Source organism: Rhipicephalus sanguineus, chromosome 1 (genome assembly GCF_013339695.2).
Source record: "Rhipicephalus sanguineus isolate Rsan-2018 chromosome 1, BIME_Rsan_1.4, whole genome shotgun sequence".
NCBI lineage: Eukaryota > Metazoa > Arthropoda > Arachnida > Ixodida > Ixodidae > Rhipicephalus > Rhipicephalus sanguineus.
In genome coordinates this window covers 169,030,860-169,056,164 of record NC_051176.1, presented here as the reverse complement: position 1 = coordinate 169,056,164, position 25,305 = coordinate 169,030,860, and the positions used below count along the sequence as shown (strand labels likewise).

At 43.2% G+C, this 25,305-nt stretch overlaps 1 protein-coding gene across 1 annotated transcript in view; it reads right to left on the bottom strand.

Annotated features, from left to right (window-relative positions):
- Positions 1-25,305, bottom strand: part of LOC119401993 (uncharacterized) — a 160,456-nt gene that overhangs the window by 89,770 nt on the left and 45,381 nt on the right. Inside the window, exons 9-13 of the mRNA XM_049417623.1 lie at positions 22,411-22,590; positions 18,038-18,130; positions 4,772-5,827; positions 4,625-4,699; positions 800-1,102 (exon numbers count right to left, since the gene is read on the bottom strand). Coding sequence (XP_049273580.1) covers positions 800-1,102; positions 4,625-4,699; positions 4,772-5,827; positions 18,038-18,130; positions 22,411-22,590 — 1,707 coding nt within the window. The remainder of the gene's footprint in view (positions 1-799; positions 1,103-4,624; positions 4,700-4,771; positions 5,828-18,037; positions 18,131-22,410; positions 22,591-25,305) is intronic.

Genomic DNA, 25,305 nt, shown 5'->3' with positions numbered 1-25,305 from the left:
CACTCAATGAGCCATTTGATGCTTGGGCATCAATGTTGTTCTCAAGTATCCCTCCTTAAGTTTTACTGTGAGTACCAGCAGTGTGCGTGCACAAAGTAGGCTGGATACAGCAATTAAGTCCATCATGTTTCATATGCATCCCAGTACAGAAAGAAATTTACAAGACCTACGCATTAGAAAGCTTAGAACTTGGCACATGCATAGCAAGACTAGACAGCTAAATTACTTCAACACTTACGATGAGTGAATCTTATGGCCCTATTTCTTAATACATACTGATTTCTTCAGTACAATTTGTTAAGTGTTAAAAAATAGAGAAGTTAATATCTGTCAGTGGCTGTGTTGTTAAAGGAAACTGCATGTTGCAAGAAAAAACACAAGACAGAAACTGCACCATTGCTCTTACAACTGTTGGTAATGTTATTAATCTGTCCTCAGATGCCATAGCAAGTTTATCCACAAACAATTAGCATGAATGGCAATTCAGCAAAGCAATGCTGTGTATCAGAGGATGTTAAAAACACATGTAGTATGCTCATGACAAGCACCATGTCATCATTGCATAACAAAAAATGTGCTTTAAGGCAAAACAAGAAAGGACTTTTTTTTTCTAGTCATCAGAGAGACAAAAGAAACAGGAAATGCGTATTTTTTCCAGAGAGGATCTATATTACAAAAGTGAGCGATGGGCTGCTGCAAATGTGATATGGAGTGTTAACAAGAGTTTGAAGGACAAGTGGTTTCAATATACGGCATAAACAATACCAGAAACAATAGAAAGTCGCAACAGTCACATCACCTCTGAACTTTCCTTCAGTTGCCTCTCCAAGTCTTCAATCCTCAGCACAAGAAAAAAGATCTCCTCCTGGAGTTCAAACACATTTTCTGACAAACCAAACTCTGACATCTTCTGATTTGTGAGCTGCTTTCGCCAACGCCGATTAGCTGACAATGCAGACTTGCGGGGACTCTGACTGGCTAGTGAGCCATGATGGGGCAAATTTTGGTCTATTTCAATCAATGGCTGTGCATTTGGACCAGTGGGGGACTCTGTTATCTTCACTGAGAACGAGTCCTTCAGGGACCTTTGTAAAAATTTGACCTATGGATATGGGGCAATGGGAAATGAAGAGAACAGAGGAAAAAAGTCAAAACAAGGATATGGTTGATTCTCAGACAAATAATTTCATGCTGCTGCAGTACAAATTCATCATTTTCGACAGTTTATGACAAGACGAGAGCTATAGCACAAACCGGGGATGAAAAAGACGCAAACTGGGGCGACTTGTCCTCGTCTGTTCGGTGTTCTTCGTCCCCAGTTTGCGCTATAGCTCTCACAATGACTTGCCAACTAGCTCAAGCCACCACTCTTCCAAGTTTACGACAACTTTTGTAACTGCCCCAATTTCCAACAAGGGGAACACAATAGAAGCATACAGAATTTTAGCTACTGGTGTCAAGTGACACTTTAAAAGGTGCCAGTGACAAAATGTCAGCAGAATTATTATTCAAGGATTAATATCACATTAAGAATGCTGGTTCAGCTATGTACCAATTTTAGCATTCAGTTTCAAGTTATTTTTCATGGAGGTCAGTCAATAGCTTAACTGACATGCCATGCGAATATTTGAGCCTGCTTCTTAACAACATTCTACTGACATGTTTTTCACAAAGGTAAGATTACCAAACTAAAATGCCATGTATCTGAGCCTGCTTTCATAACAAAACATTGCTTTCGACAAACAATGTGGTGACAGAGGCAAGTCTGTTTACTTTACCACACTTAAAGAGGTCCTGAACCACTTTTCCAAGTTACCATTGACTGACCTCGGTATTGGAGTTTATTGCCTAAAAATCGATTGCAAAAACTTTGCAAATCCATCAAGAACTAATGGAGTTACAGGGATTTGTCACACACTTTAAGCGCTTTCTCTCTTCTCTTGTCCTGACGGGCACGCTGGAAGCTACACAGGGAGGGTTGGCATGGGGGAAAGAAGCTACGTCATGCACGCGTCATTGAACATGATTGCTCTCTCCAAGTGCGATTTCAGAGCGTGCTAGTATTGCAATTATGTAATTTTAGTGGGCAATAGAGCACAGCGCCCGACACATGGAAGCACCCCGTGGCAAGAAGCGCATGTGATCCAAATGCCGCTCTTGTTTATGCCAGCTTAGCTACTGACCAATAGCAGCAATTGGTTGTGTGACGAAAGATCTGCTGCATGAAAGCTCTTCAAAGAGTGCCAATATGGGCCTCTGTAAGCAGAGAGGGTGCTTGAGAAACTGGCAACTTGGTGCTCCACTAGTAAAACTCTCCTTGCCATGCACAACTGCGAGGTTTGGCTGAGCTGTTCACAGCAGTGTCTGCTTTCCGCTGTATGTGTTTTTTCACCAAGCACGAGGGATGGTTCAGGACCTCTTTGATCCTCTATTTTCTTTTCATTGTCACATCACATCTGCTCACCTTACGACAGGAAGGTGAGCAGATGGAAGGTGAGCTACTTTTGCAATGGCTTCAACAACATAATTAGCGCTAAACTGCCGTCTTTCAAGAAGCACATGGGTCATGCATGTTGGTCAATGAACATGCAATCATCATATCGAAATCTTTCCCTTCGCAATCAGCATCTGTTTTGGTAAAGCATGTTCCTTTAGAAAATTCAGTAACCAACTTAGGGGTTTTAGTAGCAAAGCTTTGCATGACTTACGGCAAATTATGCACTAAATACAGTAGACTCTCAGTAAATAGAAATCTTTTAAACAGAACTGCTGCTTAAATGGAACAAGTGCTTCTATCCTGACAAGATTGGTTCCATACTTGTATTCTGCACCGCTGTCCATCTCTCAGTAAACGGAACTCCTGTTAAATGGAGTACATTTTCCTGGTCCCTTCAGGTTCCATTCAACGAGAGCCTACTGTATATTTAACTTATGGGTGCTTTTATGCAGCTTTCACACACTTGTTTGACTGTGTGTAAGCACCAGTGAGATATGATAGTGCATGTGTTGCAACATCAAGCAAATAAGAATTCTCATCCTAGTGGAGCATCTGCAAAATTTTTTTAAGACTCGATGCCTGTTTCAGTCACAGGCCAATTTGAAGCAAAAATTGTGAACATCTGGAAACTGTATGCATAGTCACTTAACATAGACAAAGTAGTGAAAGGCTTCAAATTAACTTTTACCATTTCAGGTCCTAACATGCACATTAATCTAAGTATTCACAATAATGTCTGCACTTCACCTTCACTGAAATATTGCCTCATGGCCAAAAATTGAACCTGCACTGCGTAGCTAGCAAGCATTGAACCTCATTGTAGAGTTGAATAATAAAACGCGCTGTACGAACTTGTGATCCAGCTGCTTAAGGCCGAAGTAGTGTGCATATTGCTGTTTGTCCATCTTCCCGCTTTTTTTGTTAGAGAGACAAACTTACGCCCGGTTCGCCACTGCTTTTCTGGATAAAATAATTTTTTTTAATTGCGCTTCTAGTACTCTAAACAAAACAGTTCCATTATTGCAGAAGAAACTTACAATCGCATGAGTGCTATTGATATTTTATGCAATAGGTGACGAAATGTCCATAGAATAAGCAATGTACAAAAACATTTCAGAAAGTTTGCTTTCGTAAGTGACTGGCTTAGCTTCACAGTTGAACTACATGTACCCAGCCTACCAGACATACTTCATATGACTATATGTACTTCATCTCAGAAGTTCCCTTCAGCATTGTGGAGGCTACAGGGCCCCTTAGCCAAAAGGATGGTCGAAAATCCCTTACGATATATTCATCCGCGCCGCATTGTCTGCTCAGCGTCCCCCTGGTGTCTGCGCACACGTCGACACTGGTGCCCTCCGCCTCGGATTTATCACGTCGTCGTCGTGCGCCGTATGGCCCGTAAGTTCCAAACAGACGCTTCTATTTGCTTTATATTTATGTCCTGACGCTTGTATTCAACAATGTATTCGAGACTATATTGCGCTATTTTCATAAACCGTTATCAAATTCTCGGTGGGTTAGGCTTAGCAGGTGTGGCTAAACAAACAGCTGATCTCACCAATAATGACAAAACATACTTGATGCTTTGCCCCCCTCATGAGATGGCACAAAGCGATGGCTCACTTCACCATTTATTTGTTGCGGTCAGAGCTGTGGCCAAGTAACAAGGGCAAGTTTGGATTGAAGCAGGCGGTTGCGTCGGCATGGACGCTGCCCATGTTGATTTGTAACCACAGTTACCGGCGGTTACCAATACAATTAAAGAACTACAACGTAAAAGCGATGGTGAATAAACATATCACGTATCAATGCAAAGCACCCCGTGCTAAGCAAGCACAAATGTCACAACCCTGCAAATTGTAAGGCTATTATATCTGGAACTATGTTTTGCTGCACAAGCATGTGGCTTGCTTACACCCCATAGCTTTGGTAGTGCTGAAGAGCAGTGGTGAGACTGAGTATAGATAATTCTTTTTTTTTAATAAATATACTCTAAACTACTGCCAACCTTTTCTCCATCTGCCAGCTTACAAATTATTCAATTGTCAGATTAAATTATTAATTGGTGAAAATGGAGAAAACATTTTAGCACAGTATGCGATGCAAGAAAGCAAATAAGTTCACCTGTGCTTTAGCGTTCCTTAGCTCACTCCTCAAAGACTCCACATCATCATCTGCTTCAGTCTGCACAGACACTTCCTATAAAGAGTAAGATGGTTAGACACAGCAACAGCCATCAATAAACAAGAAGCACTTGGTTCCCACGCTCACCTTTGCAATGTGTTCATTTTGCTCGCCAGACTCAAGGGCCACTTGAACCAACTGCCCTGTGGAGTCAACAGCAAACACCAACTCATCTGTGCTGCCATCCGTCTTCTTGAGCATGCTCGAGGTGGGTGTGAGAGACAAAGCTTCAACTTCGTTGTGCAGCTGTCCAACACACTCCAATGCAGAGTCAAGTTCACCAAGGAGCTCCTTCTGATAATCTGCAGCTTCTAGATGATCACATCCATTTGAAAATTGTCGGAATGACGTGTCGATGGGGGTACTGTGGGATGCCTGACCCTGACCTTCTGGTGAATTTGGATCAACATGAAAGGCTGCTGAATCCTTTGAGTTATGAATGGACTCTTCCTTTGTTTTCTCAATGAGTGTATCAAGAAGACCTACACTATCCCTCAGACAGACTGGTACAACCGAACACTCAACTCCAAGCAAGAGTGATAGCTCCTGAAGCTTTCCACCAAGATTTGCAGGCAAAGCTATCTGTGAGGGATCCGGCCCAACTTGAAGATGTCCTTCATGTTCATAGCCACTCTGACTGCGCATGCAGAACTGCAAACCCTTCTCTCGTGCAGCGCTCAAAATTTCAATGAGCTCAGGAACAGTACCATTCCTAGGAAAGTCAAATGTGGCTAGTTCTGGCAAAACTTCCTGAGCCAACTCACAAACAGCCTCACACAAATCCTTCACTTCTGATGCACACTGCGAAAGATGCAGAACAGTGGCCGTCTCTGATCCATCAGGTGATGTTGGGGATGCAAAAAATAAAATTCTCCCACAACGCTCAGGTGTGATTTCCACAGAATTGGAAGCAGGTAGGCTTTCACCAGGCACACATGAAGAGCCAGTTAGATTCTGTTGTTGAACAATACATTTTTCATGAGCTGCGGCTGCATTCTCCAATAGCTTTAACTTAGCCTCCAAGTCCTTTATAGACTCATCCTTTAGTTTCAAGAATTCATCCTTCTGCCTCAAGGATGCAATCAAGTCTTCCACTGTCTTTTCAGTTTCCTCCATGGTCCTGCTCCTGTCTAAAAGTAGCTCCTGCACATAAAAATTTTAGGACATACTTTAAGATATCATTGAAAAATTGAAATGCCACAGCACACACTTGTAAAAGCTGTCACCAAGAGAGAACTATATGTATGAGCTTTTCTATAGCTGTGAGCATTACACAATCCTATCTCATATTTTGTATGACAGTTTTAACTTGCTTCCACTTAAGAACAAAGAGATGAAACCTGATCATTTCATGCCTACAATAACACACTTTATGGTCAACAACCAAAAGTAATACACTCCTGCCATGTCAGACAGTGCTTGCAGTAGATGTCCTTAGTGCCTCTGCTACACATAAGGTAGTTGTATTTGCACAAGAAGCAATACTCAGAAGTACAATAAAAGCTCATTAATTCAAACCGCAAGGGGAAGTGGCCTCAGTTCAAATTAACGAAAGTTCGAACTAACCAAAGTGAAGAACAAGAGCATAATGCGACTGGGAAGCAGTAGGGCATGCCAACAATTTATTTTTTGAAGAATTCAGTGATTATGGTCTGCCTTTTTTCCTTGAAGACGACAGCCAGTACATTTTGCTCTAACGAGCAAATGTGGTGGAAGGTCTCCTCTTCGCCTTGTTAAAAACTCGAGAAGACAAGAGCGGCATTCAATCTGGCTACGACTTCCGCAGCAGAAGGCAGCACTGGTGCGTTGTCGTCGTCCCCCTCCTCATCAGTGGCAGCGACAGGTTCTGAGCTGCTTAACCAAGAAATTATGTCACCGTGTGTGAGTGCACCACACACCGCTGCACTTCCGTCCACATTGACATAGTTTGCAATGCAGACATCTTACAAAATGCAAAACGTCGGCCATGGGGCATTGTGACGCCATGTTCAGGTTTGTTAGCTTGCAGAGTGTGTGTGCTGCAGTGGTGATAGCAATTTAATATCGCAACCTCTGTCACTTGCTCCCAAGCACGCACAAGCATGTGTAGTGCACTTAGGACTGCCACTTAGTAGTTACTGCATAAAATTTTTTAAAGGGGCCCTGCAACACTTTTCCAAGTAGCCATGGAATGGCTTCATTAAAGGAGCTTATTTCCTCATGAATCAACCACCGCAAAAACTTTTAGAATCCGTCCAGTACGAGTGGAGTTACAAAGATTTGTCGCACGCTGTAATTGCTTTCTCTCTTCTCTCATCCTGACAAAAGCGCTGGAAGCTAAGCAGGGAGGGGTAGCATGGGGAAAGAAGGTATGTTATGCATTCCTCGTGACCTTGAGCACTTTTTCCTTTTTTTTTTCTTCGAATGCGCGGTGCACTTTTGTGCAATCGCGCGCGCGGGCAAGTGACAGCCTCCCACGGCGGCCGCAGTAACTACCGAGCGCGCCATGTTCAACTCAGCCAATGACGTGGCCAGTGGGAGTGACGCCGTAAGCATCATTTTTGTCGAGAGAAGAGGATGCGCTTTTTAGCCGACTTTGAGAATTTATTGTAAATCCCAGGCCGCGTGCTGTGCTACGTTTGGCTCGCGTGTTCTTGGGAGCCTCGACTATGAATCGGCAGCGTTTTCTGACCACGCTGAAAAAGTGTTGCAGGGCCCCTTTAAGAACCAAATCTTGGAGGTCACACAGGACAGAGAGGAGACAGCCGCCGCTGCCCTCTAGCCTCCTGCCTGCCCGGTTTTACCCAATTTTACCTTCTCCGATCCTGGTCAATGCAGCCTCAAGACTAGGCAGCTGCCCTGTGTGTTTCTCTGGCCATACACCAGATGCAAAGCCACCGGGGCGGTGGTGCGCAGTTTGAATTATCCAGGGCGGAACCTACTCGTGTTCAAATTAACAGGCTTGTTTATACATAGACTTGTGTGGAGCTTTGTCAGACCAAGTTATACCATTCAAATTATCCATAAATTTGGATTACAGCAGACTCTCAGTAAATGGAGATCTCTTAATTAAGTGGAATAGCTACCTAAATTTAACAACTGGCTCTTACTTGATCGGTTTCGGACTTGTATTGTGCACCCCTGTTCATCTCACAGTAAATGGAGCTCCCATTAAATGGAACTTATTTTCATGGTCCCTTCAGGTTCCATTTAACGAGAGCCTACTGTATTCAAATTGTAGTTTGAATTAATGAGCTTTCACTATATAAACATAGAAATAAAATGCACCAAGGCCACTGCCTCTCGTGACATCAGTAGTTATATTAGGCACTCCCCATGAACAGCACCATTAGCAGCAGCATCATGCAACAGTGTGCTTAAATAGAACTAACAAAAACACTTTTTGTCACACGACTCTTCTTGGTAGAACAGAAATCAAAAAGACTGCATTATGAAGGTTACATCACCGCTGAAGCCTTTACACCAGCAGTTCAGTTGAATGCAGTCAAGTGACCTGAATGAAGGTGGGTAATGAAAGTAGTTCATTTGACACCATGAATTGGAAATGTATAAATGAAGGTTATTTTGAAGAAAATTTACACAGCTCTGTCACACTTATGTGAACATGACTACATGTACCTACTTGCATGAAGCATTAGCCAACACATTAAAGCAGCTACTTCCATTCAACACTGTTACATTACTGTAAGCATATGTAGTATAAGCATTACATCACTCTCTAAGCGTATGGCAACACAGACAGAAGATAGGATCACCTGCATGGACAGTTTTACAACTGCAGCAGCACTGATCAGAAGACACATGCACAGCCTCCACAACCTAGTTCACAGGTGAGGTTTGCACAATTGTACGGCAAGGACCACAATATCTCAGAAACAACTTGGAGAGAAGGCCAGGAGCTACAAGTGGAGCCCACAGCCAAACCATAGAGTCAGTAGGGAAGCCTGGAGGGTGAAGGTCAGCAGAGCAGTGCTCTTGGTGCAGCTGATCTGCTGTCATCAGGCAGCGGGCAAGCTTATTGCATTCTTCAGTATGCTACACAGCTTGGGACATAGGAAGGCATACTGAAGATTCATGCAGACCCAGCAAAATCATTTTGATTGTGCAAGAATGTTTGCAGCCATATGGTGAGAAATATTGAGAGAATCAAGTGGGAGCTTGAGCGGCATTATTATTGGGGAATGTGATGAACCATGGGAGTCACTCCTTCACGATAGAAAGATCAAAGAAGTCAACATGCTTCAAAAATTAGTACATCCCAGTCCGCTATTGCAAAAATAACAAGGCCTGGATGACTCACAACCTTTACGCAAAATAGCTGTGCGAGTTTAACGACATCATCAGACAGAAACAGGTTGTGTTGCTCGAAAACTGCAGCACTTGCAGCATTAGCCTGAAATTAACAACAACTGAGCTGATGTTCATGCCACCCAGTACCAAAGCAAGCCTGCAGCCATTGGATGCCAGCATGATGGCCAATTTCAAAGCCTTGTATCAGCAGCATGAGATGTGGCTAAACTTAGTGACCGATCATGCTTCTAGCACGTCAGGGCAGGCCTCCGTCTTGAAGATCCCCCTTTTGAAGTTTGTGCACTCTGTTTATGGAGCATGACATGATGTTAAGGACTCCGCCACAAGAAGCTGCTTCACAAAGGCAGGCTTTGTGCGTCAGGATGAAACACCTCCTGATGTGTTAACCAACACAGTGAAAGCTGCATACAACGGCGACCTCTGGGAGCACGCCGCAAGTGATGAAGGAATGGTAGATTCACGGAGGAGTTTTTAAGCCAGACAATGTTGCTATGTTCTGTGAGGAGGTCACCGACAAAGACTGCTGAAAATGTGTTGTCACCACAGAGTGTGGTGTTGTGCAATGGTGATGACAAGATTGATGCAGGCTCACTTTCCCACACTAATGACCCTGCAAAGTATCCAAAGATAGAATCACTCATCAATTTTATGCACAAGAAAAGGTTGCCGCCAGTGCATGCGCAGCAACTGGACGCGATGCACACCACTGTAGTGAAACTGCAGCTGCCATGTAAGCAAGTGCCTATTTCAGGTCAGCAAATTAATACCAGAGTTTGCACGACTCAGCCTTGCAAATTGAAACAAAACACAAGAATTACACCTCAAATAGCTACTTCAGTGGGCAGAGATTCAATAACGCGGCTAGTGCAGGATTAACTGATGCAAACATCTTGCACTGACTCACCCTGTGGAAACTGCCACGTTGCCAAGCAAGCAAGCAAGCATAGAATCAAGCTGTGCTCTCGCACTGATGCATAATCTCAGTCATATTTGTTTGTGTTGGGTTTTGTGGTGCAAAAGCAATAAGGCTATGCTGCGCCAGACACATGGTGAAAGAAAGGAAAAAGCTATAGTGAAACTATATTGCGGCCATAACTATGAAATATGTGCTCGGCGATGACAAATGGGGTATAGCGAATAGTGTAACATGGCTGTAGAGAGGCCTAAGATAACTCGCTGCATAAGCACGTAAAATATTAGTATATACTCTAAAATTATGAGCGTGATGCATGGGATGGTCAAAGTGTATGAATGGTGCACGAGGTTATCATGGTAGAACCATAACAGCCTTCACGTATCACTACTGTTCTGCCCGTGTCCTTATACCCAAGGGCCGGGAGGCCAGTGCCTCATTTAAAGACACCTATCGCAGCAAGGGCCTCCTGGAGAGGCTATGCTACAGGACACATTAGATAGGTTTTGCTGTTATGGTAACGGTAGCACAGTCTGTCATAATTAAAGTTTATTTAATAATTCTGCTTTGTCTAAAAAGCTGATCACATTAGCTAAGGGGATTAAAGGCTCATCATTTAAAAGTAACATTGGATGAAATGGAATGTTTAACTTGTAAAAGATATGAAAATGCTTTTGCCTTAACGTTTCCATATGTAGGCAAGCTATTAAAATGTGTACTACTGTTGGTTGCTCATGACATTTATCGCATGTGGCTGGTTCTTCATCCGCCAGTAGCTAGTTATGTGTGACATGTGTATGGCCTATTCGAAGTCGGCACATAACTACAGTACATCCCGGATATATCGAATTATTGGCTACATTGAACAGTTGAGAAATCGCCTTGAATTTCCCATGCAAAAGTATGGGGCTGGTGCGCTCATATATCGAACTCCCGCACAGCGAAACATCCGCTATATCTAACGCTGCGCTGTAACAACAAAAATGATTTTTTTGTCACTTTACGGTCACGAAAAAAAAATACTTTAGACAATTTTTTTTAAATAGAATCGTCTGAAGAACTTATTTCAGCAATAAAAAAATTACACATTTTTGGACTGGATTTCGCGAAAAAATTCGACCCTCAAAGGGTTAATTAAAGCCTTAAATATGCATATTTTGTATTTCGAATTATCAATATATTAAATAGAGCTGTGCAAATAGCAAAATTTTGGGTGCGAAGCGAATTCGAATAATGAAGTGTGAGTGCGAATCGTATCTGTTTCGACTACTTCGAAGCCAAATTGCAGAATAAAAAGTTAAAGAGGATTCCTAAGCATATTCTTATGAGATAGCAACATGAAAGTGTTTCTTTTCACTAGGTTGATGAAGCACTGGTGGGGTGGTGTTTCATAGTAGTCTTATCAAGACTGAGGCAATGTAAAGGCCGAATTCTATTTATGTACATGATTTGGTGCAACGAAAGTGTTGCTGACAACACTTTACACGCAATAGGCAAAGATGCCATTTCCTTAGCCTCTCCTCCTCCTTCAACTTCTGTGGAAGCCCAACTGATGTGGCGAACAAGGGTGTGCTCCCTTCAGTCCGGAGTTCCAAATCTGCCTCGTATACGTTGATATTAACACTTTCGTGACCGCGGAAAAATCGGTTGTTTTTGGCTAGTCTAGGAAATATTTTTTTTCTGCCACAGAATATAATTGATGCTAACGTGTAGGGTATCAAATGATAGAGGAAGAATTGGTCTTTGCAACAGTATTAATTCCAAACAACGGATTTCTTTCGAATTCAATAAAATAATTATCAAACAAAGAAAAATGCATCAAAAAGAAAGAAGGATTCATAAAAACATCAATGCTAATCTGCAATGGATAAACATTTAAAAAAATCGAAATATACGTTTTGAGCGCAAAGCCCTCGTAGAATAATAGTGGAAATATAAGCTCTGTAAATGCAACGATTATTTACAGAAATACAAGAATATAGGCACTAGTGCCCATCATGCCACCGCGCGATGCAGGTTCTCGACGCGGTGAAACAAAGGCTGGCTGCGCATGTTTCGGGAAAAAATTTCTTATTTGTGTTCAACTTTCCTAGCATAGTTTGCAGTTCTGGTATTTTTCAATTTTCCTGTGTATTTGTTAAAATGAACAGTGTAGCCTGTTCCAAATCTGCAAAAAATCTATAATTGTACCCTCATTTGACCTCTTTCTCGCTCATATGCTGCCGAATACCATACCGACCTTCACATTTCACCATTTTCTCATCCACTGAAAGGTTCCGACGGAGTTAAAAGATAGCGTAGAAAAATCGTTCATGTGTTGCAATAGAGAAGACACGGGGTGAAGATTCTCGTGGGATGCGACGTTCGTCTTTTTCAGATCAGAGACACTCAAGAAGCATTGAACCTTTTCCGTGGCATCAGTGACGGTGAATGAAGGCCTGGAAATATGTGTCGTCGACACCAACACCAATGCAAGCGCGGGACTTCAACGATTACCCTGTACACATGTAGTGAGACGAACTTGCTCATCTTCTCTTCAGTAACCTCCCTCCATCGATCCATCCCTCTCACTGTATGCTGGCTTTTCGAAAGTATGCATCCACGCATACTTATCTGTGTGGTTGCATATCTCTCTGACGACTTCTGCGGTAAAAAACAACACGAAGACGCCGCCGCGCAGCACACCGGAGCGTTGGGTCAAAGTTTGCTCCGCGCCGTCTTCGCGAAGAGAACTGCGCTCTTTCTGCAGCCAGCGCCAAATGCTCCCGCCCGAACGAAGTTAACACCTTGCAGATAATAGCTGTTATTTTTAGAACACACCGGATACATTTACATCGACGCGCGGCAGCGATAAAACGACCCGAGGAGAAGACGAAACTTACGGCGGATAGCTGCTGATGTTCCGGGGAGGTTTGACGCACTTTCACCGTCCGTACTGAAGCCTGGCGAATCGAAGTCGTCTTCTGTGTCTGTGGTGCTACCATCATCCAGAGATTACCGCTCATATTAATCGGATTCCGTCGAAATTCGCCGTTTCTGTGGAGCACCGGCGAGCGGCGTCGACGCGAAGTCCGAAACAACGAGCGCTCACCTACCCGACTGCGAACGAGCTTTAAAAATCACCCCGCGGTGGAAAAAACAAACTCGCAAACAAAAGTGATAAAAAACATGTTATTTTATGCTTTGTATTGCGTTAGCTGTCCATAACCGCTCAGAGAGTGCCAAAACTTGATTTTGAAGTCATTGATAACATACTATCAATGGGAATAGGCACGGTCACGGAAGCGTTAAGAACATCTGAAATTTTGGATGCTAAAAAGCTTCAGCTTCTGACTTTTCGGACTTCCTGCCCAAATTTCAGGTCCAAAGCAGCATTGAGCCCCCACCTCTGCCACATCTTTCATCTCCATGTTGGAACCAGCGTTTTCTTGAGTTCATACATTTGCGACCGTAGCAGAGCTTGAAAGGCAGCTTTGCCGCAATACCAGAGTGTGATGAGGTGAAGCATAATGAAAATCTAGGAACCACTTCCAATCTGACGTTGTCTTGGCAATTCGACCGTAACGGAGCTTGAAAGACAGCTTTGCCGCAATACCGGGGTGTGACGGGGTGAAGCATATTGAAAATCTAGGGACCACTTTCAAGTGGACGTTGACTGTCTCTGACAAAGTTCGACCGTAACGGAGCTTGAAAGGCAGCTTTGCCGCAATACGATGTAATGAGGTGAAGCATATTGAAAATCTGAAGGGGTCACTTTCAATCGGACGTTGACTGTATTTGTTTTTGGGAGGTTCGAATAGTTGGAATGGTAAAATTCCAGTGCGAATCGAATCGAATAGCAAACGCTGTTCGAAAAATATTTGAAATTTCGAATATTCGCACACCCCTAATATTAAACTATTTCGCGGTCCCCTTCGAGTTCAATATATCCAGGATCGACTGTACTCCAATAAAACGTTCTTGATGAAAACACGTCCTTCATTCACTAAGGGTAGGTTTAATTAGGTGAAGTTTGTTGTTTTTTTGCAATTTCTATCCAAGCTACCAAAGAGAGGTGACGGCCCGGTCAACTGCTTTAATCCCATCTCTAACAGGTACGTTTAACTTTGAAACACGCAGCTGTTTTGCCATTGCTGCTAGTTGATCCCGCCCTTTCATTATCTGGGATCCCAACGTGACTCGGGACCTAACAGAAGTTTATGTTGTGGTCTTCAGGTAGGTGAAATAGGATATTTAAAATATCACGTGTGAATGGCTCATACTGAGATGTAGGATTTAGGGCTCTAAGAGCACTTAAAGAAGTCTGTAAAAATTACTGCTTTTTTACGTTTTGTGCTTATAATATTTCGTACTGCCATCAACAAGGCATAGCACTCAGCTGCGTAGACAGAGACGAAATGCAGCTGTCTGGCCACTTGCTCATGTCTTTCTCCTACCACGCTGCTTCCAACATACGCAGACGTCTTCGAACCATCAGTATAAACTTCTTTGTAAGTGTGGTACTTTTCTTGTAGCGTGCGGAATACCTGTATGTTCACGTGGGGTGTGTTGTTTTTTTATATGCATTAGTGAGAAGTCAAGGTATTTGGAGAAGTCACTCCAGGGAGCCAATCTGGCTGGTCTTCTGGCAATGGAGAGTGCTTCATTAGGGACATTTAAGGAGTGAAATTTTTCTTCAAATCTCAGTATTAGTGGTCTAATGGCGTTTGGCTTGTTCGTGTAGTGTAGTTATTGGTCAGAGCATGTGATAATGATGCGAAACGAGGAAATGCGGAATGCGGAACGAGGAGCGCGCCACGAGAAAAGACGACGTCCACTGTGTCTATTCCATACGTTCAAGGGACACTAAAGGCAAATAACAATTTATGTCAGAGTGAAAGCCCAATGTATGACAACTTCTAAAACGGCAATATTATCAACAGCAGTGCCCTACTTACCGAGAAATTAAGCTAAATGTATCACATGATGAGCGCCACGGGTGGGACATTTTCGAAGTGATCCCGATGACGTATGGAAGTCGGCCTACAATAAATCACTAGTAATCAAACTAGCAGCAGTAAAAAAAGAACCTTCCGAGCATCAAAAGACGTAATAAAATGCTGTTTGTTCGTTTCCGCTTGATTCATGGAAAAAAACCTTCGTGGCGTTGCCATATGAGGAACGGCGCGCGTGGTTGAAAGGTTCCATTTTCGCCGAACTGTGCCTCGCCCGGCGCCCTGCTTCGCTCACGCGGTCGCGTCTCGGTGGTAGTTTCGGGATCGCGTACTGCCGCGTGTGTTTTGCGCGCTCGTGAAAGTCGCTCTGACAGAAAGTTTGACAAAATGCCGCATGCATGTGATATTGCCGGATGCCCGAATGGTGTACAACGCCAGTGCTGCAGCAAGGAAACCGATGTGTCTTTTCACTGGGTGCCGCGGAATGAACCCTCTCGCTGAATTGGAGCCCAGCGTCGCGAGCCAATGTCTCGTTGTCTAGTTCTCCGTCCACATCCATTGCGGCGATTGCGGCAAGCTTCGATAACTTTGATGGCCGTTGTTGCTGCTCTGGGTCCCGCTACTTTCGCTCTGCTGCTACTAGTGTCGGCGGCCGCGCAGTAAAGTGGGCAACGTTGGGCACGGCAGCAGTGACGTATGAAAGTCGTATTTTCAGGCGGGAAATTTGAAGCTCGCTAACGCGATGCGGACCACTAAAAACGTGATTTTATTTCAAAAAAAGCACTTCCTTGGCATAAAAGTAGCACTACGAGGTTTCTGGACTGCTATTTCAACAATCAACGTCGACTTAATATTTGCCTTTAGTGTCCCTTTCAAGATATATCAGACTATAATCAAAGAGCCTTGCGTCCACTGGGCATAGAAACCGTTTTTAATCCTCATTACACATTGGGACACATGTTCGCTAAGCCCAAAGACTACACACCTGCGAACGATCAAAGCAGGGTCATTTACAAAGTTAAATTAGGAGATTGCGACGCTACTTACGTCGGCGAAACAGGCAGAAAACGATCAATGAGGCTCAAAGAACACAAAGGGGACGTCGCTAAAGCCACTCATGCCACGTGTTCCTAGCTCGTCGAACACTGCTGGACAACGGGGCATACCTTCGACTTAAAGGGACACTAAAGAGCAAAACGATTTTTCTCATATTAGTAAACTGCTCTTTCACGATACCAAAAACACCATGCTTGGTGCGAGAAGACGCTTAGTAAGCGAGAAATCGCACAAAAAGAAAATGTGGGTGGCGCCGCCACCTTGAAGTTTCCGCACCATTCGCCGTGACGTCACATATTTTGACGGCGCTTACTAGGGCCTATGTAGTTCCTAAACGGTAAAAATGAAGTACACTGTCCTCTGAGGGGGCCATGGAGTTAACATAACAAGTTTGAGGAAATTTTATTGAGCCAATGGCGCCAATATATGATAAGTACACTTTGAAATCCGTGACGTCATGCGTGGAGATTATGGCTCGAAATTTAAAAATGAAACTTTGGACTTCATTTTCTCCTTTATTAATACACCTATGATGGTGAAATTAACGACATTATAGTTCTGAAAGTACAATTTATCAATCTAAACCGATTCATTGTTCCTCTTTAGTGTCCCTTTAACATAATAGCATTTGCTGTCGGGCTAGTTGGTGCATAGCTGAACTTCAATTGATGGCGCAAATGTTAAGACAGGAACGTAGAAGACACGTAAGACACGGACAAGCGCACACTCGCAACTAAATTTTATTCTTCCGAAAGCTTAGCTTTAACAATGCGATGGCGCTGGCTCGGGAATAAAGGTGGGGCAAAGAAAACTCCTGGGATCATGGTTCATCCGTCACGACAAGTCGGCTTGCAACAACAACCGCGGCCCCCTACCGGACGTTTACAGGGACGTATGTGACTAGCAATGGACTGGGCGACCTCCACTCATTTGGTGCCAGTGTATAGTGAGGATGCCACCCGCATAGGTGGCAAAACGTATGTAATGTTGTTATACTATTTTTGTTGTGTTAAGTCGGAGCAAATCTTTTAGAATCACTTGCGTTTTACTTTGCGGCTTATCTGACGTTTGGCTAAATAGCTGACTGCCTCATTTTTTGGTCGATTGCTAGAAATGGGGGGTCTTATGCAGGCAGTCTGCTAATGTGGGCTCGTGTTTATTCAGCGCATTATTTGGTCTGGGTCAACAAGACATCGCCAGCATCGCTCACTTTTGTGCAGTGGCTTCGCATGTATACTTCGTAGGTTATTTCTGTGTGTTATCACCCTTTGCGACGGTGAATGAAGCACGATACACAAAGACACACCACGCTGCATACAACTGCAAAAGTAACCCTTTCATGGCTGGTGTCTTGCTTTAGTGGTTTCTCCTTGATTGGGTAACGCGACTTTTCTAACTATTGTGCTAATGAGCCATTCTATCATATTTTTTATCTGTAAAGTGTATCGCTGTGTAGTACAAGTACAATATTAGGCTAATAAATTAAGCTTGTCTCTGTAATCTTTCTTGTTCATCTTCCATTTCTCTAACATATGGCCTTTAGAGAGTCGTAAGAATGCAAAAAAAAAAAACAAGAAGCAAAACTCATAGCTATTAAAAACAAGTAAAAAAGCAGCATCTTAAAAAAATACAACATAATTTTGCACCACACAGTGTAACAGCAAAACGTCATTACTGGTTCCAGTTGTGACATTTTTTATTATACAAGTTTTTGCTTGCTGTTAGTTGTCCCCACGATATATAGATAGTGACAGTAGCAATGAGTCACCACCTTCTTGATGACCACAACCTTTTCTTGTGCATAAAATCAATCAGTGATTATATCTTCTATAGCTTCGATGGAAGTTTTGCTACCAGTTTACACATACCTTGGTACAGGTCCTTTGGATCATGAGCAGACAGATTTAAAAGCATTCTGCGCAAACAGTGTAATTCATTATGAGATTTTAAATATGTGCATCGCAGTAGTGCTGCCACAAGAGTTTACAGCAACCTCTGCCCATGGGACATTACATGGGTGAATGAAGTCTCACAGGCGAACAATCTGAATGATTGTCCCATTACAGGTTGTTTTCTCAACTTAATTGTGGACAAATGTTGTTTGTAATAGTCTGAACACTATGTTTTTACAACACATACCTCGATGAAAGTTGTCTTCTGATGAATGGCAGAATGTAGACAATTGCATTCAGATTCCAGTTCAGCCAGCCGACTTTTCAGCTCAAGTGCCTCCTGCATATGTTATTAGCAGAAGACATTGCAAATTTCATTCCATTTACAAGTCTGATGTTTTGCATTTTCGGTACAGAAATGATTAGGACCACAGTTAGGAGAAGCACACTTGCAGAGGTGTAGCATGATGAAGCGTTCTATTATAGGTGGCAGCGAACGTTTTGAATATATATGCATGGTAAGGTGCTATGATATTTGCATTAGACTGACAAAGGGATGCCGCAATTGCACGAGATATCCCATTTTGACTTTACATGCGTAGTGTTCTATCAATTGGGCCACAGCAACTCTTAACACATTCCAAGGCTTTAATACATTTGTTGGTTTGATATGGTTATGACTAACAAAAATTGAGCCCCTCAGTTGCTCTTTTTGTCATTGGTCAACTCTGCGGTGCTCGAAGTATCGAAATATACTGCGTGGTAGACACAATCATGAATCACCAACTCGCCCAAACTTCTACTCTGCGGTGTGTTTGAGAAGCGTAATAGATCTAAAATGCCATGGGTGGCACAGACAAGAATAGGGCTGCTGACAGTGATAAGGAGGCCTTTGAAAGTGATGATGAGCGACACTGTGCATTGGAGCCATATTCTTCAGGTGGTCAGAATTAATCCAAAGCCCTACACTGAAGTATACATCACAGCTATGGTTCAATGTTCTTGTTCCATCCTCAAAAAAAGAAGCATCGCAAAAGAAGCATCGCATGCATGTGGTTAAATTCACTCTAGCGGGGTTCGCATTTCTTGTTGACTCAGGCTAATACTCGCTAGTTAAGTATTCAAATAAGCACGGGCGAAGATGATTAGGTTGTCTAGCTGTTCTGTGGCAAACCTCGCGCCCACATAGGTTGCACTTACCGCTAGACGCGTTCCTGCGAAGACAAAACACGAGCAAGAAGAGACACTGGCAGAACACAAATTCAAAAATTTTTTTCTTGCTTAAAACAAAATGTAATGTGATAAAACTTTCTCGGTCAGTAGAAAACTAATGTTGCTAGTAAACGCGCTATTTAGCATAATTTTACTAGGACCACCTCAATGTTAAAGTTACGACTAAACATGTGCAAAAATGAACTTTTTTGCAACTTTGTCGCCAGCTGTACACACCATTTTATGCCATATACGTCTCAAACTATTTTTGGCCGACAGTAAGACTTCCTGGCAATCAGTTAAACGAAAATATTACATTGCACTGAATGTTGCTTTTCTATGAAAAAATCCCCAATATTGGCCATATTGTCTATATTTAAGGCCGCATAAAAAACCCACGAAAGCGTAAACGTTCGTGAAACTTATTTTAAGCGAGAAGCCTACGATCGTTATGTAGGGAAAAATTTGTCCTAGCCTAATTTATGAAGAAGAGATTTTTTGAAAACGCATTTTACGAGCCATAGTTTAGAGCTTTCCGAAAAACTTCACATACGGTTTGCGGCGCTGAAAAATTTTTTTCGCCAAAACTATTTTGGCGGAAGGCTTCTGGCTTTGGATAGATAGTCCTCGATTTTTTTCATTCAAATCGCAGGCGGTCGAGCGCCAAGGCTGGGACAGTTGGCGTGGAATGACCCAGAGAGAAGAAAGCACTGACCAGTTTTTCTCAGTGGAGAGACGAACAACCAGGAATGAATTCCAAAAGGAAATCGACAAGTAATGGAACTAATCTGGCTCTCCTGCGAAGACAACCATGTGCACATTCGAGGCATGAACATTTCTGCGTGCCGAATTATTGCTACCAAGCATGTCCAATTATGAGCAGATGGGGAAACTGAGTGAAGGAGACATGATATTGCCTGCAATTCACCATGGTTGATTAATGGCATGTTTACACACCTGGTGTCACTGACTTCTTCATCTGAATGACAGCATACAAAAATTTGTGGTCAGTGAACTATCGAGTACCACCACCTTTGAATAAAAGAACACTTTTTCGGCTGTCAGTGAAACTTGAAGGTTTGCAATCAAACAAGGTGCATATGAGAAAAGGTGTGCTCATCATCTCCTTCTGCAAGTTTGTCACATGACTGATCTGACCAATGAAACAACAGGCTGGTGATCAATTCAAAAACTATTCTTTTTTGTGACCTACCCTTTTTAAGCAGCTAAACAAATTTCTCTGGCAACCAGTGAACCATGATTTAGAGACTATGGAGACAACGATTGACAGGGCTGTCACTGACAAACACCAGATGGGGTTCCAGCAGACCAGACATCCTTGTGCTGAAGGATGTTCTAAGCGTGAAGAGACATCCTGCAGTCCAATGAAAGGAATGAAACTCTGTTGTACCAGCGATACCCCAAGACTGATCCAACGCTACGGATAAACCACTGAGAGATTGCCGTAACAGTGATGCCCACAGACCAATCCGCAATAAGTTCCGGCAACAGTGCATTGGCGGAGCTAATCGCAGAGGCCACAGCCGATTGCCTCAACACCATGCCCTGTGACGTTAGGTGGCACAGCAATGCAGTTTTTCACTGCTCCGCCACATGCTGCAGATCCCGCAAACTTTTGCGGCCGACAGTACAGTGTGACCCCCAAGGTTAGTATCAGAACTAATTATAGAATTTTGCCATGAAGGCCTCGGTAGTAATTCTTTGCCCTTAAAGGTCTTTTTAATGCGTTATATCAAAATAATTTAATAAGAAGTTGAAACGTTCAAGTTAAAGGAGCACTGACAAAATTTCGAAGGTGAGATAATGAGTGAAATACTAGATGTATGTGGAGCCATACACAACGTCTACAAAATATCAAGGGCCAATATAGCCTAGAACATATTTAAAATCAATTTTAAAGTGCATGCCACGCGACTGAGCGAGATGCGAGCACCTCGCGACACCGACATCAACGCGGCGGATATGTAAACAAACCTACGTCACGAGTTTGTGTTGGCTGGTTGCTGGTTGTGCCCTTGCACTTGTGCGCTTGTGCTACCTGCCATTTCTTCCTCCGTGCCTGCGGCTGTGCGTGTGCTGGTTGTGCTCCCTTCCGCTGTTCGCTCGTCGCGCCATTTGGCAGATGTTATGGCCCGCTCACGCTAGCAGCAAGCCTGCTGCAACGGCATGGTGCCGCAGAACATCGGCCGTCGCCGCACACGCGAGAACCGTCCAACTTGCACGGCAAGCTTCTCCGGCGAGGCATTCGCGCCTCTGAAAAACATGGCCGCACTGCCAAAAGCGGTTGTCGTCCACTTCGAATCTATCAAGTGGCCGCCGTGCGCTCTGTAGCGTGTAAGCTCCGAACTGATGCTTCCATTTGCTTTAGATTCATGTCCTTAAGCTTCAACAGCAATGTATTCGTCCCGATTCGGCGCCGTTTTTGAGAGCCATAGTCAAATAATCGATGCTGTAGTGTTAACGAGTCGAAATGGGTGCTTCCGAATGCTCGGAGGACATAGATTACGCGTTTGTTAGTTGTTTCTAATCCTCCATAGCTGGCGCCATTTGACCTAGTGCCACCTTGGGGACACTTTATTTGGTTTTACGCGATGCCTTTTTTAATGCCGGACAGACTAGAACGCTCTATTGACTGCTCAAACCATGCCTGGCAACAACACGGACGACGTCCGCACTTCTAGCGTGAAAAGCGCGGATCAAAAAGCAAGCAGCTCCAAGCGTCCCGCGTCAGACGAACTGGCATAGCAGACGAACCGTAAGTGCAGCGCCCGCCGCACCCGCTCTCGCGCGTCGCCTCCGTCACAATTTTGCGTGGTCACGTGGCCAGCTGTGTTTACCCGTCCTCCAGGAAGTAGTGCTGCCTAGCTCGGTGCTCTTTGAAACCGAAACTGCGACTGGGCACTCTAAAAACGTCTCTAAATAAATAACCGTCGCGCACTCGCGCAAACGAGGTTTGCAGCCGTGATAAGTGGATCATAAGCTATCTATTGCAACAAAAAAAACAAGGTGCAAAATTTTTGCGTCAGTGCTCCTTTAAGTTGCGTTTAATACTATAGTCGGTTACAACTTAAGAAATCTAGGAAAGCCCAGACCAGATGACCGTAGTGCAGCAGCCGATCGCCTCTGCGACTAAAGAAATAGTCCCGCTCGTGTTCTCGGCTGTGTTCTCCGAAGGCGGAGTCACTGGCCGTCTGGCTTGTGACGTCAGGCTAGGGTGCACGCCCATTGGTGCAAGCTTGTGTGCATCTGCCTTTGAGGAGGAAATGCTGCAGACTTCTAAAGTTGTATCTGACTATAAATGAGAGTTGGGTGCCACTAAAAGTAAACTGCAATGAACATGCACAAATTGAAGATTATACTTTATAAAAATTAGAAAGAAATAAACACCTCAGCTCGTCTCTTCAAATCACGAATCTCCATCTTAGCAGATTCCAGAAGCTTGTCTTTCTGCTTACATACAGCAACGTGCAATTGGGAAGTCGACTTAATTTCCATCTCGAGCTGTCGACGTCGAGTCTGACTTGCATGAAGACGAGACTTCAAGTGCCTTATGTCATTGCTCAAACTCTGAAATAAGAAGCGGGTTGCGATATACAGTGACGCTCAAAACATCTGAAAGCAGCAAATATTCATAAAAAAACATGCATTAAAGAATCTTAATAGAAATTCAATAACAATCTATCAAAAACTGAAATTTCCTGATCAACTCTTCTATGAGTAGTATTCGAAGAAAATAACTGCTGCATACTCAAACAAATGTCAAATATTCTATTTTTAAACAGCTATATAGGTAGTTTACATGAAGCTTTCTTAGGTTAAAAGAACCTGTTGTTGGGCTAGTTGGTCACTTGTCATATTGAAGAATTCGGCGGAACTTGGCATTCACTCAGAAAACACACTCACATTCACACACGCTTCTGCTCAAGAACACGCATGGCTTTTACCTGGCTTATTTGCTGGCATATTACATGACTTATTTGCTGGCATATTAAAATGCATGTAATGCTGTTTGCGAATAGATGTCCGGTCAAATGTGAGGCTTGTGAATGAGAAACAGCAACTTTTGGCTATCAGCTTCACCCAAGTTGCGGGGGTGTCGCGCCCACTCACTAATCCGTGACGACGTGGTCACGTGATCTGCAATCCCTCCGTGTCTTCCGCCGATTTCTCCCACGTGTGAATACCCCTTTAAGAATTATTATCCGTGGCAGCGGCCTGTTTTATGTCCACTGCATGATGGCCTCTCCCAATGACCTCCAACCCACCCGGTCCTGCGTGAGCAGATTCCATATTAAGCCTCCGAATTTCTCAATTTCGTCGTCCCACCTAACCCCCCGCCATCCTCAGCCACGCTTCCTATCTCTCATTATCCATTCGAATGTTCCAACTGACCATTTGTTATCTGTTGTCATGATGTGACCTGCCCAGGTGCACTTTTTTCCTTTTAATATCAATACAATATAGGCTACCATGCTCATTCTCTGATACACTGCTGTCTTCCTATCTCTTAGGGTTACGCTTATAACATTTTGTTCCCTTGCATGCTGGGTGGTCCTTAGCTTCTTTTTGAATTCCTTTGTTATTCTCCAGGTCTCCTGGCCAATATGCTGAAACTGACAAAATACAATGGTTGTACACTTTCCGCTTTCGTGACAAAGGAAAGTTACCAGTCATAAGTTGAGAATTCCTGCCCATCCTTATTTTTCAGTGGATTGCCTTTACATGAGTGGGCTCCCCTGCTAACATTTGGCCTAGATAGGCACTGTTTTACTGATTGAAGGGTCCAATTGACAATTACGAATTCTTGCTCTTTTGCCGGACCACCTAATATTATCTTTGCCTTCTGCATATTCATCTTCAACCCTACTTTAATGCTTTCTTGGTTTCATTCGTCAATGATTTTTTGTAATTCATCGCCATCACTGCTGAAGAGTACAATGTCGTCTGCAAAATGTAAATTACTATGATATTCTCTGCGAATTTTCATTCCTATTTCTTCCCAGTTAAGTCATTTGAATACTTCTAGTTAAGCAGTGAACAGCAGTGGAAAGACAGTGTCTCCTTGACGGATTTTTTTTATCGGGACTTTCGTCCTTTTCTTGAGGAGGAGCAGAGTTGCTGTGGAATCCTTGTATGTATTGGCTATGGTATTCACATGTTACAAGTACTCATTGTCGATGCGACGCCTCCAAATAAAGTTTCATCTCTCTCTCTCTAGAACCACTGCCACCTCTACCGAGCCGAGTGACTTTTCATAATTTAAGAATGCAATAGAGGTTTTTTTTTTGCATTTGGCAGTTTTCTAATAATAACTGTTGGGTTTTTACAACCCCAAACCCCGATATGATTACACTGTACACTGGCCTCCAGCCTTTCACCTTCATCAAATGCGGCCACCACGGCCGGGATTTGATACCGCGACCTTCGGGTCAGCAGTCGAGCACCTTAACTACTAGACCACTGCGGTGGGCGTTTGGACAGTTTTCTCAATTATTTGATTAAACAAAAGGTGATCCATGGTAGATCACCCTTTCCTGACGCCAGCCTGTTCTCTAGGTTGCTTAAAGTCAAGTGTGGCTCTTGTCCTAATCGAAATTATCTTTGTGAACATTTTGTACAATGCTGAAAAAGGGTTGATCGATCAAGTTCTTCAAGTCTCTCATGTCTCCCTTTTTGTGTATTAGTAGAACACTACCGTTTTTCCAACTCTCTGGTACATTTGAATTTTTAAGGCATAATCTGTAGTGTCACAAGCTTATTGAATATAGCATCACCTTCATCTTTAATAAATCGGCCCTTAAGCCATCTTCTATGGCCGCTTTTTCACAGGACATGCCTCATAGGACCTTTCTAACCTCATTTAAGTTATGCTTGAGACTTTGGTGTCATGTTTGATATTGCATTTAATCGAAGTAAGGCGATTAACATTTGAGCTGTATAGTTCTGAGTAAAAGTCCTGAAGTTATCTGCCCCAAGCAGAAGTAATAAGTAGGGATGGGCGAATAGTGAATTTCAGGTTCGAAGCGAATCCGAAGCGAATAGTGATCTGGTCGAATAATTTCGAATCGAATAGTTCGAATAATACTCACCACATATTATTAAGAAAAATGAGCATTTTCGTCATGACCCTTGCACAATATTTTTAAGAATTGGAACTAGGTATGAGTGAATGTCACTTTTTTGTTTTTGAAATGAAGTGGAAGAAACCTTGAATAGTATCAAGATTTGAATAGCAGTAGGTTGCAAGTTATAAGTGGTGCAATATGTTACAATTTAAAAATT